Source organism: Alnus glutinosa, chromosome 10 (assembly GCF_958979055.1).
Source record: "Alnus glutinosa chromosome 10, dhAlnGlut1.1, whole genome shotgun sequence".
NCBI lineage: Eukaryota > Viridiplantae > Streptophyta > Magnoliopsida > Fagales > Betulaceae > Alnus > Alnus glutinosa.
In genome coordinates, this window is record NC_084895.1 from 25,934,812 (window position 1) to 25,950,347 (window position 15,536).

The window sequence follows — 15,536 nt, forward strand, 5'->3', positions numbered from 1 at the left end:
GATAAAGATATGAGTTAGGTGTGTTTGGTTCGAATAAAAAGTTGAATAAAATTTAATAATATTTTACTTTTTTTAAAAATAAATTATATTTAATTTAATTTTTTTAAATTTTATCTCACAAATTCGCACAATAAATTAAAATTATATTTGAATTTAAAATCCAGACCAACTAAAATTTTCCCGCATTTCGCATACTCCGATTTAATTATTGCTTGTTTGAAACTTATTATTATTATTATTATTATCAAATAATGCTGTGATCAATGGTGTCACCTTGAGGGCTTGATGTAACTGGAAAAATGTTTTTTCACTGGACGGTCAGAAGAAACCAGACCGATATCAGCTTTTGTCGGATAACGATTACGATGGCTTGGGTAGAGAAATTATTAATTATTTTAAAATTTTATTAAAAATTAAAAATTTAATTATTTAATAAACATTTTAACGGAATTAAGTACCACGTTTAATTATAAATCTAAGTTTAGCCTGTATTGTTCTATCAAAATGTTCTCAGACCAGCCCCAGCGGTCTTGTTTAATAAAGTACTGTAAAAAAAAGAAAAAAGAATAGCAAGTTATTAATTTTGGAGTTAATAAAAAATGATAGATGTAATATAAAGTAAAATAAATTTGTATAAAAAAAAAAAATTGTATTGTAATAAATTTTTTTATTTGAATAAAAATAAAAAAATATTAATGTGGTATAAAAAATAAAAAATAAAATTAAAATGTTTTGATGTTCATTGTTATTAGAAAATGTAAAAATAAAGTGAATTTTTTTAGTGTTGTTTGCCAAACAAGGTCGAAACATGTCACGTCAAATCGATCAAAAAATATACCGCATATTTTATACGTTTAATTAATATTGAAAAAAAAAAGGTGGTTTTCGACATTCTTATGGTCGGTCTGGGGTAGAGTCACCCCATAGCCTTAGGGGTGAGTGAGAGATAGACTTTATGAGAGGAGAAAGAATTTTTTTGGTGAGAAGAAGAGAAATAAATCTTTTTGGTGAAGAGGAGAAAGAAATGTATTTGGACGATGAAACCAAGAAAAAATAGGAAAAATTATACTATTGATCTATATGGTTGTTCTAAATTACAAATCGTTCTATGAAGTATCAAAATTAATTCAAAGATCCCTATGGTTGGCCTAATTTACAAATAGTTCACTCAAGTCAAATTCTGTTAAAATTTTTGACAGATTCTATTAGGCAATATGTCAGCGTCAATAAGATGGCGACATGTGTTGATCTTAATAAAAAAAATTAAATATATAAAACTTAAGAAATATATTTTTTCTAAAAGAAAAATTGAAAAGAGAAAAGGGGTGGTTGTTGGTTGGGCAACCACCCCCAGCCAATGGGGGTGGCCTGTGGCCACCCCCATAGGTGGTCGGGGGTACGTACACTTATTAATTTTTTTTTTCAAAAAATAATTCTCAAATAATGTGTCAACTATGGATAAGATATACTATTCTAAAAAATGTGTCACCATCTTATGAGATGGTAACACATTATTTGGGAACCACTTTTAAGAGAAAAAAAAGAAAAAAAAAATTGAGAAGTAAAGCATTTTTCAGTGCGAAATATTCTTGTTGATACTAAAACATATTAATCAGAAAATTAATAATAAAATAAATAGAATAAAATTAGAGTAAATAAATATCTCATAATACTATAGAATAATATGTTTTATTATTCTATAGTATTATGAGATATTTATAAAAAATAAATAAATATCTCATAACTAAGTCTTAGAACGATCAGATTGGAGAACGATCAGATCGATCGTTGCTTCATTTAGATGTCCAAGGAGCCCAGAATTATAAGCACTATTACCCGAAGTGTACATTTCACCAGAAAGAGTAACAGCACAAGAATGGTACTCTCCAAATGCCACAAGTTCAACGTTGATATTTTTAAGACCATCTATAAGCTTTGGATTAGAAACATCAGAGTTCACACCATGTCCATGTCTGCCTCCCAATTCCTCCCCACAAGAGAAAACCTCTCCTTGCTTGGTTACTAAAGCAGCATGTCGCCGACCACAAGCTATATATATCCTGAACATCAAGCACTGCTGCAGATTCCATGGGTCTAGGCACTAAAGAATCAATCTTAACGCCAGAAGAACTTTCATCTCTGTGTATTCCTCCACCTAGAATGCCATCGCCAGTGCTTTCCCCCCAAATAAAAACATCACCTAAAGCATCACCATCATTGTTACCAGAGCCTTGGGTTGATGAGCTAACAGCACTCCATTTTTGCGCCAAGTTATTCCATCTGAGGCCCCTGATGACAGAGAATGGACTGAGCTACAAGCAGAATCTGAGGGAAAGAAAACCTTGGGAGGCACAGCATACAATAGCACGTCTGACAATGCCTTCTCTAGACCAATTTTTGGAGGGCTTTCATGCGGAGTACGCAGATGAAGGGGATCAATGCCATCCTAAATCAAAACAAGAAAACTTCTCGAATTAGTGAATCAAATGGTGAACTACAGTATATGAATGAGAAAAAATGTAGGAACATATAGAACATCTTTTGATGAACATAATATTGAATGAAGTGAAAAAAGAAAATCGTAGGAACAAAATAGTACACCTTCTGTGAACTGCCACCACTGTCAAATGGAGAGCTCAAAGGAGAACTTCTTCGGGTGTGTGCTCTAGGACTATTTGCTTCAGACAAACTAGTGACCTCTGCTTCATGAGGTGTGAACTCCAGCCAATTAAATTATCCCTTGGGGTCAACTATATGCAATATATAATAAAGATAATGGTCAATGATATCTACTCTCAAAAGGTATAAAAATCTAAAAAGAGCTTCAGGAAACATTTTTGCTAGTCTGGATGATATTACTCTGTTTTAAAATATAAGAAATCAAGATGAAGCTTCATGATTAACAATCACCAAGACAAATGGCCCTCTATGACTAATCTAGTCATACTTAGTTCCTAATCGTTTCTAGTGTATTAACTCCATGCAAGAAGTATAAAAAGTAAGCATAACTTCAAAATCTAGTAGCATATTACTTTTTCGTTATAAGATTGAGAACGGTCTTTGTATACGAGGAAAATTTATTAGTCTTACTCCTGCTATGTAACTTTTTCTTCTGGGACTGTAATTTGACAAATGAACAATTAGAGTTCATGAACTTCCTAATTCCATCATGCTCACCAAAGATTGAGTTGATCTAAGCAGCTCCGGCACCTATTAATTTTGCACCTTCTAACATAAGAAAGAGTCGAGAAGAAACGTCACACTTTTCTGTCTTGAGGTTATCACACCTGAAAAATTAGAGTCCATTTATGGAGCAAAGTAAGTTCATAGATTGGATAGCCATAAGACCAAATGATTGGAATTACATAATGCATGAGGGATACATAGAGTGCTAATAAGCTAGGTCGGACTTAGTAGAAAACATATCTGAAATTTAATGATCAGAAACAAAAACAAGCAAGAGGACATGGAATGTAGCCATACCTCACGGTAGACCAACTTCATACTTCTTCAAGTCCAACTCCATCCTTTCCCACTTCATCAAACTAGTGTTGGGAAAAACTTGTAATAGTCTAATATCCCTATCAGCGCTATCCCCAGCAAGGCTATTCCGATGAATTGAAAGAACATCCTTCTTTATATGGGTTAACAGATTGTACAACACCAGCTGCCCCTCCACATTCTGCATAAGCAACTCTTGTTTTTTTCCAAAACTCCAAGGGCCTTTCCGGATAGTCTAATAAGAGTGGAATATAAATGAGTTTAGTCTACGACTCCTTCACACCAAATTCAAACAAAACCATATAACAAAAGGCGGCTGCTTGTTTCTCGGTGCAGATTTCTCTACTAACTTTATATCAAAGGATATCCTAAAATTCCAAACTCGAAAGTATTTGAGCTGTCTGGCAAGACCCCAAGCCTGTCACATTCCCATATTTCTAGATTATCAAGAGTGGTGAGGTTTTCCAATCTCTGGGGCAGGGATTCAAGATTTGGCAGTCGCTCAAGATGAAGAGAGGATAAACTAGAAGGCAGCAAACACTTCTCAGGAAAAGATACCAACCCTTGACATCCACCAAAGGACAAGTCCACAAGACAAGTGAGTCTGTGTAGCCCCCACTCATATGAGGGCCTGAGATTCTCAGAGTCTAAGATTGTGAGTGAAAACAGATTGGCCGGTAAGCCCCCTTCTGGAAATGATGCAAGACTTGAGCAACTATCTATGTGTAGTACTTCAAGAGATGTGAGGCTGTACATTTGATGTGGCAGGGACTTGAGACTCCTGCAATTGGAGATTCTTATTGATCGCAGCTTGGTTGGCAAGCCAGGTTCTGGAAAAGATAAAATTAGTGGGCACTCAACTACTTCCAAGGAATCGAGACCCTTGAGGTTATGTATGCCTTCAGGTAAGGACTCGAGGTTCTTACAATTGCTGATGATGAGCTCCTTCAGGTTCATGACAGTGTTGGATGTGACAGCGGACAACCCAAAAGTTCCTTCCGGGAAGGATGTGATAGAATGACAACATGAAATTTTAAAGAATTCAAGACAGATATTGCTTTGCATCTGCTCCGGAAATGACTCCAAACTCATGCAGTCACGGATTTCAAGTGTTTTAAGCGTGCTGGGCAACTGGCCTCTTGGTAAAGATGTGAGAGAAGAGCAACCTTCAATTACCAAATATACAAGTAAAGGAAACGCCTTCTCATTGTCATGCATCGTCCATTCACGTAGGAACAACAGAGCCTTACAATCCTTGATCTCAAGGCTTATGAGCATGGAAGGCAAGCCTGTCGCAGGAAAGGACACAAGTGAGGGGCATTTTGAGACCCTCAACTCCTTAAGAGATGAAAGTTCATATAAACTTTGTGGCAACTCCTTTAAGAATGGACATCCTGAAATCTCCAAACGTTGGAGGCATTGGAGATTTTGCAATCCAATTTCATTGGACAAAGTTGTGAGCTCATCAAGACCAGCAATCTGTAATTCTTCAAGAGCTGTTAGCTTTTGAAGAAACCCTTCAGGAAAACATGTGAGCATGGAAATTTCACACATACGCAAGTAAGTAAGCGAGGTGAGGTTAACTATGCTTTGTAACACCATTTCATCAAACTTATTTACTTCTAATTCACAGATTGAAGGAAGCCCTGGAAGTTCAGCCAATTCTTGGCATCCATATATTTCAAGCATTGCCAAGGAAGGAAAAAGATGGGGTAGTTCTTTCAGGTTAGGACATGTCCATATAGAAAGCTCAAGGAGGCAAGGGAATTCACTGCTTTGTTTTAAGCTATCATCAACTGTAAAAACCCTTGGAAGACTTTCCAATGCTTCACACCCCTTAATACTCATTTTTTTCAAGGCAGGAAACTGGTGTAACAATTTTCTTAGCTTAGGACAGTTACGGATTTCAATCTTTTGCAGGTTATTGAAGTCTCCTTTGCCTTCAACTCCAGAAGAAGACCACTCCTCCCACAGTAACATGTTTTCAAACTTTAAAGTCTCCAGGGATGGAAAAGGCATAGCAGAAGAACACCCATCACCATAGAACTCAGCACCTATTCTTTTTATTCCTTCCATTCCTTCAAACATTAGGTCTTTGAGAGAGGGCAACTGCCCAACTGGTGGTAGATAACTACACTTTGGACAATTACTAAGTCTTAGAACGATCAGATTGGAGAGCAAAGGAGATCCAATCCAAGCTGGGAATTTTGTACCTCCATAGTCCCCGATAATGATTTGCTTTATGTTTCTGTGTGGTTGCAACATCTCAAGAACATCTGTTTCAACTGTTTCATTCCTTGAACTATACAAACTGTTGCTCCGTACCAGTGCTCGTTTAGCAAGTTCTTGTGTATAAGATTTCATGCTTCTAACTGAATCCCGCGACATTTCAAACACTCCCTCTTCATACACATAATTAACTGAATCTTCAGAGCTGTTACTCCATTGGAATACCAACTGATCAAGTCCCTGCTTGTCCTTCAAATTAGCCTCCATTGCATCGGTAAAACTAACAACATTTTGCAGTCCAGAAATGACAAGTGATCCTTGAAGTTGTGACATGTCTCTCAAGTCTCTGATTCCTAGCCCACCATCTTTACCCACTATGAAAGTAGATAACGTTTGGAGATTCCTCAACCTACAAATTTGTTGTGGCATCTCTTTTAACCTGCTTCCACTAATACAGAGATGTCGTAAGCTTGTTAGGTTTCCCATCTTTGCAGGCAACTCAGTGAGAGAGTGACATTGTACTAGGACCAATGTCTGTAAATTGTAAAGGGTGCATGTTGAGTTAGGTAACATTTTAATTGTTGTGTGAGAAAGGTCGAGGTAGCGTAGATGTTTTAAGTCACCTACGGAATCTGGCAATTCAGTGATAAGACAAGCATTAAATGACAACACTCGTAGATATATTAACCTTGGCAAGAGATCACAAGGGACTTTATTAGCTAGATAGCTAACTCCTATCATGCCAGTTGGTTCTAATGGTAGGAAAGTGCGTAAGCGTTCAACTCTATTGAAGGCATCAAATTTTGAGAGCACATCGCGTCTGCTGCGTAAGTACGAGGAATGGCGAGCCTTTTCATGAATTCTGTTTTGACTATCATCCTTTAGCTTATCCTCCAATCTGAAACAAAATTCTCCAGAAACAATATGAGCTAAATCTCTCATGAGGCCATGCATCATAAATCGTGACTCATTATCTGTAGATTCTTGAAAGAATGACCTTGATACTAGCTCGAGAAAATATTCACCAGCCACATCTTCCAATCTTTTCTTTGCTTTAGGTTGTTGCACAAATCCTTCTGCCATCCATAATAATACTAGTGAGTCCTTCTCAAATTCATATCCTGGAGGGAAGATAGAACAATATGCAAAACATTGCTTCAAATGTGCAGGAAGGTGATGATAGCTTAGTCTTAGACTCTGAAGAATATCACTTTCATCATCAGGCAGATCCCATATTTTCCTATTCAATATATCTTTCCATTCGTCTTTTTCTTGTCTAGAGCACAGTAGGATTCCCAGTCTCTTTGCTGCTAAGGGCAACCCTTCACACTTTTCCACAATCTCCCTACCAATTGCCTCCAAATTTGGATAGAAATCAATGTTTCTATTCTCAAATGCTTGACTTGTGAACAATAACCAGCAATCATCAAATGATAAACCTCTCAAATGATGTGCTGGAACTGTCCCCATGCTTGATGCAACATCCCTAATCCGTGTTGTCACCAATATTTTGCTTCCCCTAGCCCCAGCTTTTAACGGATTCCATAGAAGATCCCAATCATTATTTCTCTTGTTCCAAACATCATCCAAAATAAGCAAAAATCTCTTCCCTACCAATTTTCCTTTCAAACGAACTTGAAGCAGATTTAAGTCATTGAGATCAGTATTTTCCCAAGTGACTGACCTAAAAATTGTTTTTGTTACCTTCACTACATCAAATTGATCAGACACGCACACCCAAATTCTTAAATCAAAATGCTCATCTACTCTTTCATCGTTGTAAACAATTTGAGCAAGAGTTGTCTTACCAATACCACCCATCCCAACTATAGGAACTACATCAATTCTATTCATACTTGGTGCATCCCTCATGAGTAGCTCGATTATCAAATCCTTGTCATGATTTCTGCCATAGACAAAAGTTTCATCTACCAATGAAGTTGTTGGCAATCTTTGTTTGAGCCCAGATGAGCTTCCTCCAACACTGTCTTTCAAACCAAGGGCTTCTTTATATTTCGCAATCAATAGTAACTTGTCAATAATCTTTTTCAATTTGGACTCTATTTCTCTACTAGACGGGGTGGAGATGAAGTTCCAGTTCCATACCTGATTTGGGTTGGCCTGAGATTCAGCTTCCACCTTACATTTCAAGGCTTCGGTAGCAAGCTCATCCAATATGTCCTCTGCATCATAAAGAACATCTTTAGCCATGTGAAGCCACTTCTCCACTGCAGGGCTATGAAACTGCTTCTCCTCAGCGTCATTAAGCAGTGATGTGACAGTCAGCAATGTGATCTTCAACTTTTCCAGCAAGTCATCGTACTTCCGGCTGTGTAGTAAGCCTATGAACTCGCGGGAAGCCAATCTGTCAAACAACACTTGAAGGAAAGCTGAGAGAAAAACCTCTCCCACAGCCATGGTTATCCAACAAGAAATTAAAAGGAACAAATAAAAAAGGGTGAGCAAAGATAGACAATGCAAACAAGAGAAATGGAGCAGATTGCTTTTTCAGCAGTGCAAACTGAAGAATCCAACATAAGACCAGTCTTATGGGAGTGGCTTGAAAAGTCGTATTAAAAGTCTATAATAAAGAGCCACTTGTCATTAAAAAGTGTGTAAGACAGTCAAGCATCCTTTGTCTTGCTACTATTTTTATTTTTTATTTATTCTTTTTTCAGGTGAGATTTCATTAATAAAAAAAAATAATAATACAAAATGAGGGGATTACATTACAAAATAAAACCTAACATTTCATCCAAAAAAAAAAAAATCTAACATTTGAAAATTGACCAAATAAATGGGCTGAACCAATAGTTTTTTTTGGACACAACAGTAATTTTTTAGACAATTCAGTGTATACGATTGCAAGAAATCTTAGAAGCCATAATAGGGAGGATATCATTAATAATGACTGGACTAGAGTCGTCGAAAAGAAGCAACCAGGGGGTGGAACTAGACATTGAAGTGCAGAGGGACATCATTGACCAAAAAAAAAAAAAAACCATAAAATTTAGAGATAATTTAAATTTTTGAGTGGACATTTGTTAAATTTGGAGGAGATATTACATAAAAAGCATAAAATTTATGGGTAATTTTAAAATTTTGGGGAAATATTAGTCCCTCCAAAGCTTTACCTAGTTTTGCCCCGGAAGCAACCCCTAAGTGTCCAACGAGGAAGGTGCCCGACAAAGGATGCTTAAAGACACTGCAATTGGATATGCATCTGAATTTGAAAGTCTACTTGGACAAAAGGGGCAATGATTAAGGAGACTTGAAAGAGAATGGGGAGGGAAGCCAATGATCTACCGCATGAGGCAAAAAAGGTTTTGGCGTGTGTACCCTACGTGCGGTGGAAGGGAGTAAGGTGGATGGAGCATAGGCAGGGGCGGAGCTACTACCAAGCTTGGGGGCCTGACCTTCCAAGCCCCAAGATTTTCCCAAAAAAAAATAAAAATTTTATCCATAATTTTTTTTTGTTAGTTTCCCCCCCCCCCCCCCATTTTTTTTTTCAATTTGGCCCCCCCAAAATTGCAAAAGCTAGCTCCGCCCCTGATCATAGGCTTACAAAGATGATGGCGACACGAGTGGACGGATGTGGGGTAAATTAGACTCCCAAGATGCAAAATAATAATAATAATAATAAAGAAAATAAAGAAAGATAAAGGAGAGAGTGAGGAAGGGGGATATGAGTTCTCCCTTTCCGCATCTGAACTCAATAGGAATGCTTTGTTTGTTTCGACGTAAAATGTTCTCTGTAGTAAAATATTTTCAACGAAATCATTTTTTAAAAAAAATGATTTTTCAGAAAATATTTTTCGGCGTTTAGCTCTTATGGAAAAATCACCAATGGTGAAAAACCACCGATGACAAGATTTTGTCACTGCCCGGGATGATTGCGACCACTTTCACCTGATTCTGGCAACTGCCACTGAAATTTGACCGGTGCCAAAATTCAAAAATATCTGCTGAAATTTGGTGACGTTCGGCCATCGTTGCTAGATTTTGACCAGTTTCGCCGAAATCTGATATAATATAGCTGAATTCTGGTGAAGGTGGCCAGACTGGTCAGATTCCGACTAGTTTCGCCAAAATCTGGTCTGTTGAAATCCGACGATGGTGGTCGGATGTCACCGAAATTTAGCCAGTGCCGCCACCGGAATCCGCCAATCGGATACCAAAATTCAAGGGACTTTCAGTGGTAGTTGTTAGCATAATTAATAGTTGTATATGTGTTGGCCTAGTCTATTAAGGTATCATATATTCTACCTTATTTAGTCTGGCTATATATAGAAGAATATATTGTATATAGCTATATAATTGGTAGACAATTATTCTTACCTTGCATAGTCCGATGGAATGGCTAATTTTCAGCCTTGTAATTAGCTCGACAATTTCCATATAAAGTGAGCAACTCTCACATGGAGAGACATTCAAACGAAAACCATTATTGACATGGTATCAGAGCCACAAATTTTTTTCGTGGATTTCTCTCTGCTTGGCTGAATCCTTGGTTTCTTGGTAGTTTTTTAGGGTAGCGGCAGTTTACATTGCTTAGTGGTTGTCGGCTGGAGTGTCTTTGGTTGTGAAGAATTCTGGTTCGACAGTTTCTAGTGGGCTCTAAAACTGCTGTTCGGTAGTTCTATTGAAGATGTTGGCAATTTTGGTGGTGCTGTCAGTGATTTCCAGTGGGCTCTAAAACTGTTGTTCGACAGTTCTATTGAGGGTGTCAACAATTTCTGCGGAATTCTAGTGTGGTGAGCGTGGAGTTTTGGTTAGGCGATTATGTTCTGGTCATGTGCAATCTTGGAGTGTTTCCAATATTTTCGTGTCTCCTAATTTATCTGCCAATCTCATTTCTGTTGGACAATTAGTAGAAGAAAATTGTTCTCTTCATTTTGATCGTTCTGGTTGTCGTGTGCAGGATCAAGCATCAGGACAGGAGATAGCAAAGGGGCCTAAAGTGGGAAGTCTTCTTCCTCTTTAGTCATTTTCCATTCCTCGTTCAATTTATGTTGGTTGTTCTGCTATTACTAATAATAATAGCCATTTTTGGCATGAGAATTAAGAAATTGGGTCATCCCAACTCTGTAATTTTGACACATCTTATGAAACATTGTTATTCAAGTAATACAAATGAGATTTCTTCCTTGTCTTTTGATTGTGCCCATTGTAAACTCAAAAAAAGTAAATCTTTACCTTTTCCTTTGCAGAGTAGTCATGGTTGGTGTTTTGAATTATTCATTCTAATGTTTGGGGTATGAGTCCTTTATTTCTCATGTTCAATACAGGTATTTTGTGACATTTATTGACGATTACAGTCGTTTCACGTAGGTCTATTTTCTTCGTTCTAAAGATGATGTGTTTTCCACCTTCCAAAATTTTGTTGCTTATGTAGAAACCAAATTTTCTACATGTATTAAGATATTACGCTCAGAGTCTTTGGGAGAATACATATCTCATGCTTTTTAATCTTTTCTCCAACATATGGATATTATTTCCCTGCGTTTGTGTCCTTACACCCTTCAACAGAATGGCGTTGCTAAGTGTAAGAATAGACATCTTTTATATGTTGTTCGTACATTGATACTTGAATCTTCTGTTCCTCCTAGATTTTGGGTGGAAGCATTATTTACGGCTGTATATTTGATTAATCATCTACCTGCTCCTATCTTACATCTTGATTCTTCCCTATTCTTATTTGTTTGGTGTTCCTCCTGATTATAATTCTCTGTATATTTTTGGTTGCGATTGTTTTGTTCACTTACCTCCCATTGACTGTCACAAGCTTGCTACTCAATATGTTTAGTATGCTTTTCTTGGCTATAGTAACTCTCATAAAGGGTTTGTGTGTTGTGATGTAGATGCTAATAAGCTTCATATTTCTAGCAATGTGATTTTTTTTTAAAAAAAATCAATATTTCTTTTCATCTCATCATAATCCTATTTCTTCATCTATTTTGCTTCCTCCTTTTGATGACGTGTCTAGTACTCCTTCTCGTTTCAAGCCAGGTATTATGTAATATGTATCAGAGTCATCACCCACTACCTTTTCCTTGCTTTGCACCACCACTTGATCCTGTCTTGCATGAGCCTCGCCGGTCTACTAGGGTTTCTCGGCCCCCGGATTAGTATGGTTTTTCTTCTTCCACTCTTTAGGCTACTCTTGATACTACTTATGTGCCTAAGTCTTATTCTTAGGCTTCTACTAAAGAGTGTTGACGCCAAGCTATACAAGATGAATTTTAGGCTCTTCAGGACAGCTACACTTGGGACATCGTCCATTTTCTTGTTGACGTTAGGCTGATTGAGTGCAAATGGGTCTACACCATTAAGTTACGTGCTAATGGCTCTATCAAAAGACATAAAGCTCGTTTGGTGGCACTCAGGAATCGGCAGGAGTATGAGCTTGATTATGAGGAAACATTCGCTCCCATGACCAAAATTATTTATGTCCGCACTATTATGGTCATTGCTGTTTCGAAAGATGGTCGCTTAGCTAGATGGATGTGAAGAATGTGTTTTCACATGGTGATCTGAAGGAATAAATATTTATGTCTCCTCCTCCTGGCTTGTTTCCTTCCTCTTCTGTTGAGGTTTGTCACTTGAAGCGGTCTCTGTATGGTTTGAAGTAGGCACCACATGCATGGTTTGAGAAGTTTCGTATTACTCTACTAGATTTCACTTTTACTTAGAGCCAGTATGACTCATCTCTCTTCTTTTGCAAGACTGACCTTGAGATCGTTATACTTCTTATGGTTATCAATGATACTGTGATCACTAGATCTGATCTCCAATTAATTGAGCATCTCCAACAGTGCCTCAAATCTTCGTTTCATATGAAAGATCTTGGTTCCCTATAGTATTTTCTTGGCCTTGAGGTTAAACATTGTCTAAATGGCACACTATTACATCATCATAAGTATACCCAATAACTTATTTATTTAGCCAATTTTCAAGATGATAATTCAGTTCTTACGCCTATGGAGGTCAATTTGAAGCTGCATCAAGCAGGTGGTGATTCTTTATTTGATCTTTTGATTTATTGGCAACTAGTAGGTAGTTTGAATTATTTGACCATTACTCAACTTGATATCTCATTTTTTGTTAAGCAGGTTGGTCAGTTTATGCAGGCTCCGTGCCAGATACATTTGGCCACTGTCCATCTTTTTCAATATCTCAAAGGGACATGTGGTCGTGGCTTGTTTTTTTCTTCAAGGAATTCTTTATAGTTGAAGGGTTTTAATGATGTCGATTGGGCTGGTTGTGCGGATACTCGTCGTTCTGTTACAGGTTGGTGTATGTTTCTTGGCGATGCCCTCATTTCTTGGAAGAGTAAAGAGCAGACTCGTGTCTCAAAGTCATCCACCGAGTTTGAATATCGGGCTATGTCATCTGCCTATTTTGAAAATTGTATGGCTTCTCAAGTTGTTAGGCGAAGTTGGTGTTCCACAGCTTACTCCTACTCATTTTCATGCTGATAATACCAATGCTATTTTGATTGCTGTCAATCCTGTTTTTCACGAGTGCACCAAACATATTGAAGTGGATTGTCACTCCATTTGTGAAGCATTTGTTTGCTAGGATATTATTCTTCCACACATTTCCACTGAACACCAAACCATTGATGTATTCACCAAGGCTCTCTCCTGTCCTCGTCATCAGTTTCTGATTGACAAATTGATGCTTCTTGATCGTCCAACATCAATTTGAGGGGGGATGTTAGCAGAATTAACAACTTGATATGTACTGGCCTAGTCTATTAAGGCAGCATATATTCTACCTTAGTCTAGCTATATATAGAAGAATATATTGTATATAGGTAGATAATTGATAGGCGTTTATTCTTACCTTGCATAGTCCGATGTGACGGTTGATTTTTTCAGCCTTGTAATTAGCCCGACAATTTCTATATAAAGTGAGCAACTAAACCATTATTGACAGTAGATTTGGGCCACCAACAAACTGCAATGCCTAGCGGGTGACAGATTCCCACAATCGTACATGCAAGAATGAAGAGTTTAAATCAAAAAAATGATTTAAAAACCATAAATCGTTTTCCATATATTAAAGAGGCTTTAACAGTCAAACTGAAAATAATTTCCATTGATCATCATTTTTCGTTACACAAAACACTGAAAAATACAGAATAATATTTTTCGTCCAAACAAACAGCAGAAGATAAAAGCCTCTCCACAAGAGTTGGAAAAATGTCAACATAGGTAGAAAGAAGACTCCAAGGGCCAGGGGAGTGGGAAGGCTTGAACATTCCATGAAGGTGGGAGGATAAAAAAGTGTAATGTAGCATATTTGAGTTGATTTAAGAGAAAATCTGCAATTCGGTCCGGTTGCAAAACACTACTTTTACAACATTCAATAGAAAGCTAACACGTTGGCTAAAAACACCAAATAGAATGGCGAGGAAAACAAAGGATCTTTTCGCCATCGGCCACTGCTCAACAAAATTCTCTCAATGACATTTTTATGGAATTGCCAAAACCAGGGCATCTGCCCATTCTTAGAGTAGAGAGAACGCACAAGGAGCTGAAGAGAATCCTAACATAGACACCGCCCGAAGAGAATCCTAACATCAAGGAAAGTCACTCAAGAATCTCAAGAGAAACCCTAAATCACTCTCTGTTCAAGCAAAATACACAGAGAAATCCAGAGAAAAGACATGAAAATCTAGAGAGAGAAGCTCCCCCTACTCATTCACTTGAGCAATTTACGATCTTTGGTGTTTTTACTCTTTTTGTGGCAACACCGCCCGCCTTAGAGCCCACGTGGGCAGTGAAATGAGAAACCTCTTTAGCAACTGGGAAGATTTCTTAGCCAAAAAAAAAATAATAATAAAATAAAATTTGTGTAGTTTCACGGTGCTTTCGATTGGAACTGAGGACTCGTTGAGCACATTTTTTGTCGATTCCTTTTGCCGTTGTCTGCAACAGGTTCAACCTCATCCTCGCACCAGAATGGGCAACTGAAGAAGATTATGTTTGGGCCAAGGGCCAACGGGGAGCAAGGGCGGCAAGTCAAGGAACTAACGCATCTTTTGTGAGATGTTTTCATGGATGTCACCGATAGTTTTTGATCGCTTGTGGCCAGGTTTGCTTGTCTTCGGTGAACTTTTGGCGAAATCTAGCCATTAACGGTGGTTTTTGTAGTTTTCGGTTGCTTATGTGGTGTTGACTGGTGCCTTTTTGTGTTCTTCGGTGACTAGTGTTGTGGTTTGCGTGGATTTCAATATCATTTGGTTCTTCTTCCATTGTGGTGGTGGTTGTCGGCATTGTTTGAGTGTCACTGGAGAATTACCAGTGAGCTCCAAAGAAGAAGACTACCGTTTGGTTGCAGGGTATGTACTGCTCCTATCTAGGATAAGGATATCTGTGATCTAATTCAAGCCAAGTCTCAATGAAAAGTTGATTTGTGATTGTTGGTTGGCTCTTTGGCAGTAGTAGTTGGCGTTGCTAACTAGCTTTGAGTTCCTAACAGCCTTTCATGGTGTTTTATGATGTCGACTGAACGTCTTTGACAAGTTCCCAGTGGCTTTGTGGCGTTTAACTGTGTTTTTTGTGATCTCCTGTGACAATGAGGTGTTCTAATGTGATTGGAGGTTCCAGTTGCTGGCCTGCATGTAATGGTCGTTTTTCGGCGAGATCTGGTCGTCGTTGGCAAGATCTAGGCGAGTTGTTGAGTTGTTGGAGACGAAGATCTCCGTTTGGCTGAAAGATACGGTGTTTTCATCCTATTAGAATAATAATGTTTTTTTTTTTTTTTTTCCTGATGTGTCAAATCTCTACCGGAGGCTG

General features: G+C 37.8%; 1 protein-coding gene across 3 annotated transcripts; it reads right to left on the minus strand.

Moving 5' to 3' along the window:
- Positions 1-1,743: 1,743 nt before the first annotated feature.
- LOC133880163 (putative disease resistance RPP13-like protein 1) lies at positions 1,744-8,229 on the minus strand. 3 transcript variants are annotated; one of them, XM_062319053.1, is made up of 4 exons: positions 3,484-8,229; positions 3,178-3,287; positions 2,602-2,750; positions 1,744-2,446 (listed from the first exon to the last, which is right to left on the minus strand). In XM_062319053.1, exon 1 carries the CDS (start codon positions 8,146-8,148, stop codon positions 3,853-3,855), a length of 4,296 nt encoding a protein of 1,431 aa, XP_062175037.1. In that variant the 5' UTR covers positions 8,149-8,229; the 3' UTR covers positions 1,744-2,446; positions 2,602-2,750; positions 3,178-3,287; positions 3,484-3,852. The 3 variants fall into 3 exon arrangements, with proteins under 3 accessions (XP_062175037.1, XP_062175038.1, XP_062175039.1); XM_062319054.1 differs by lacking the exon at positions 2,602-2,750; XM_062319055.1 differs by lacking the exons at positions 2,602-2,750; positions 3,178-3,287.
- Positions 8,230-15,536: the final 7,307 nt, after the last annotated feature.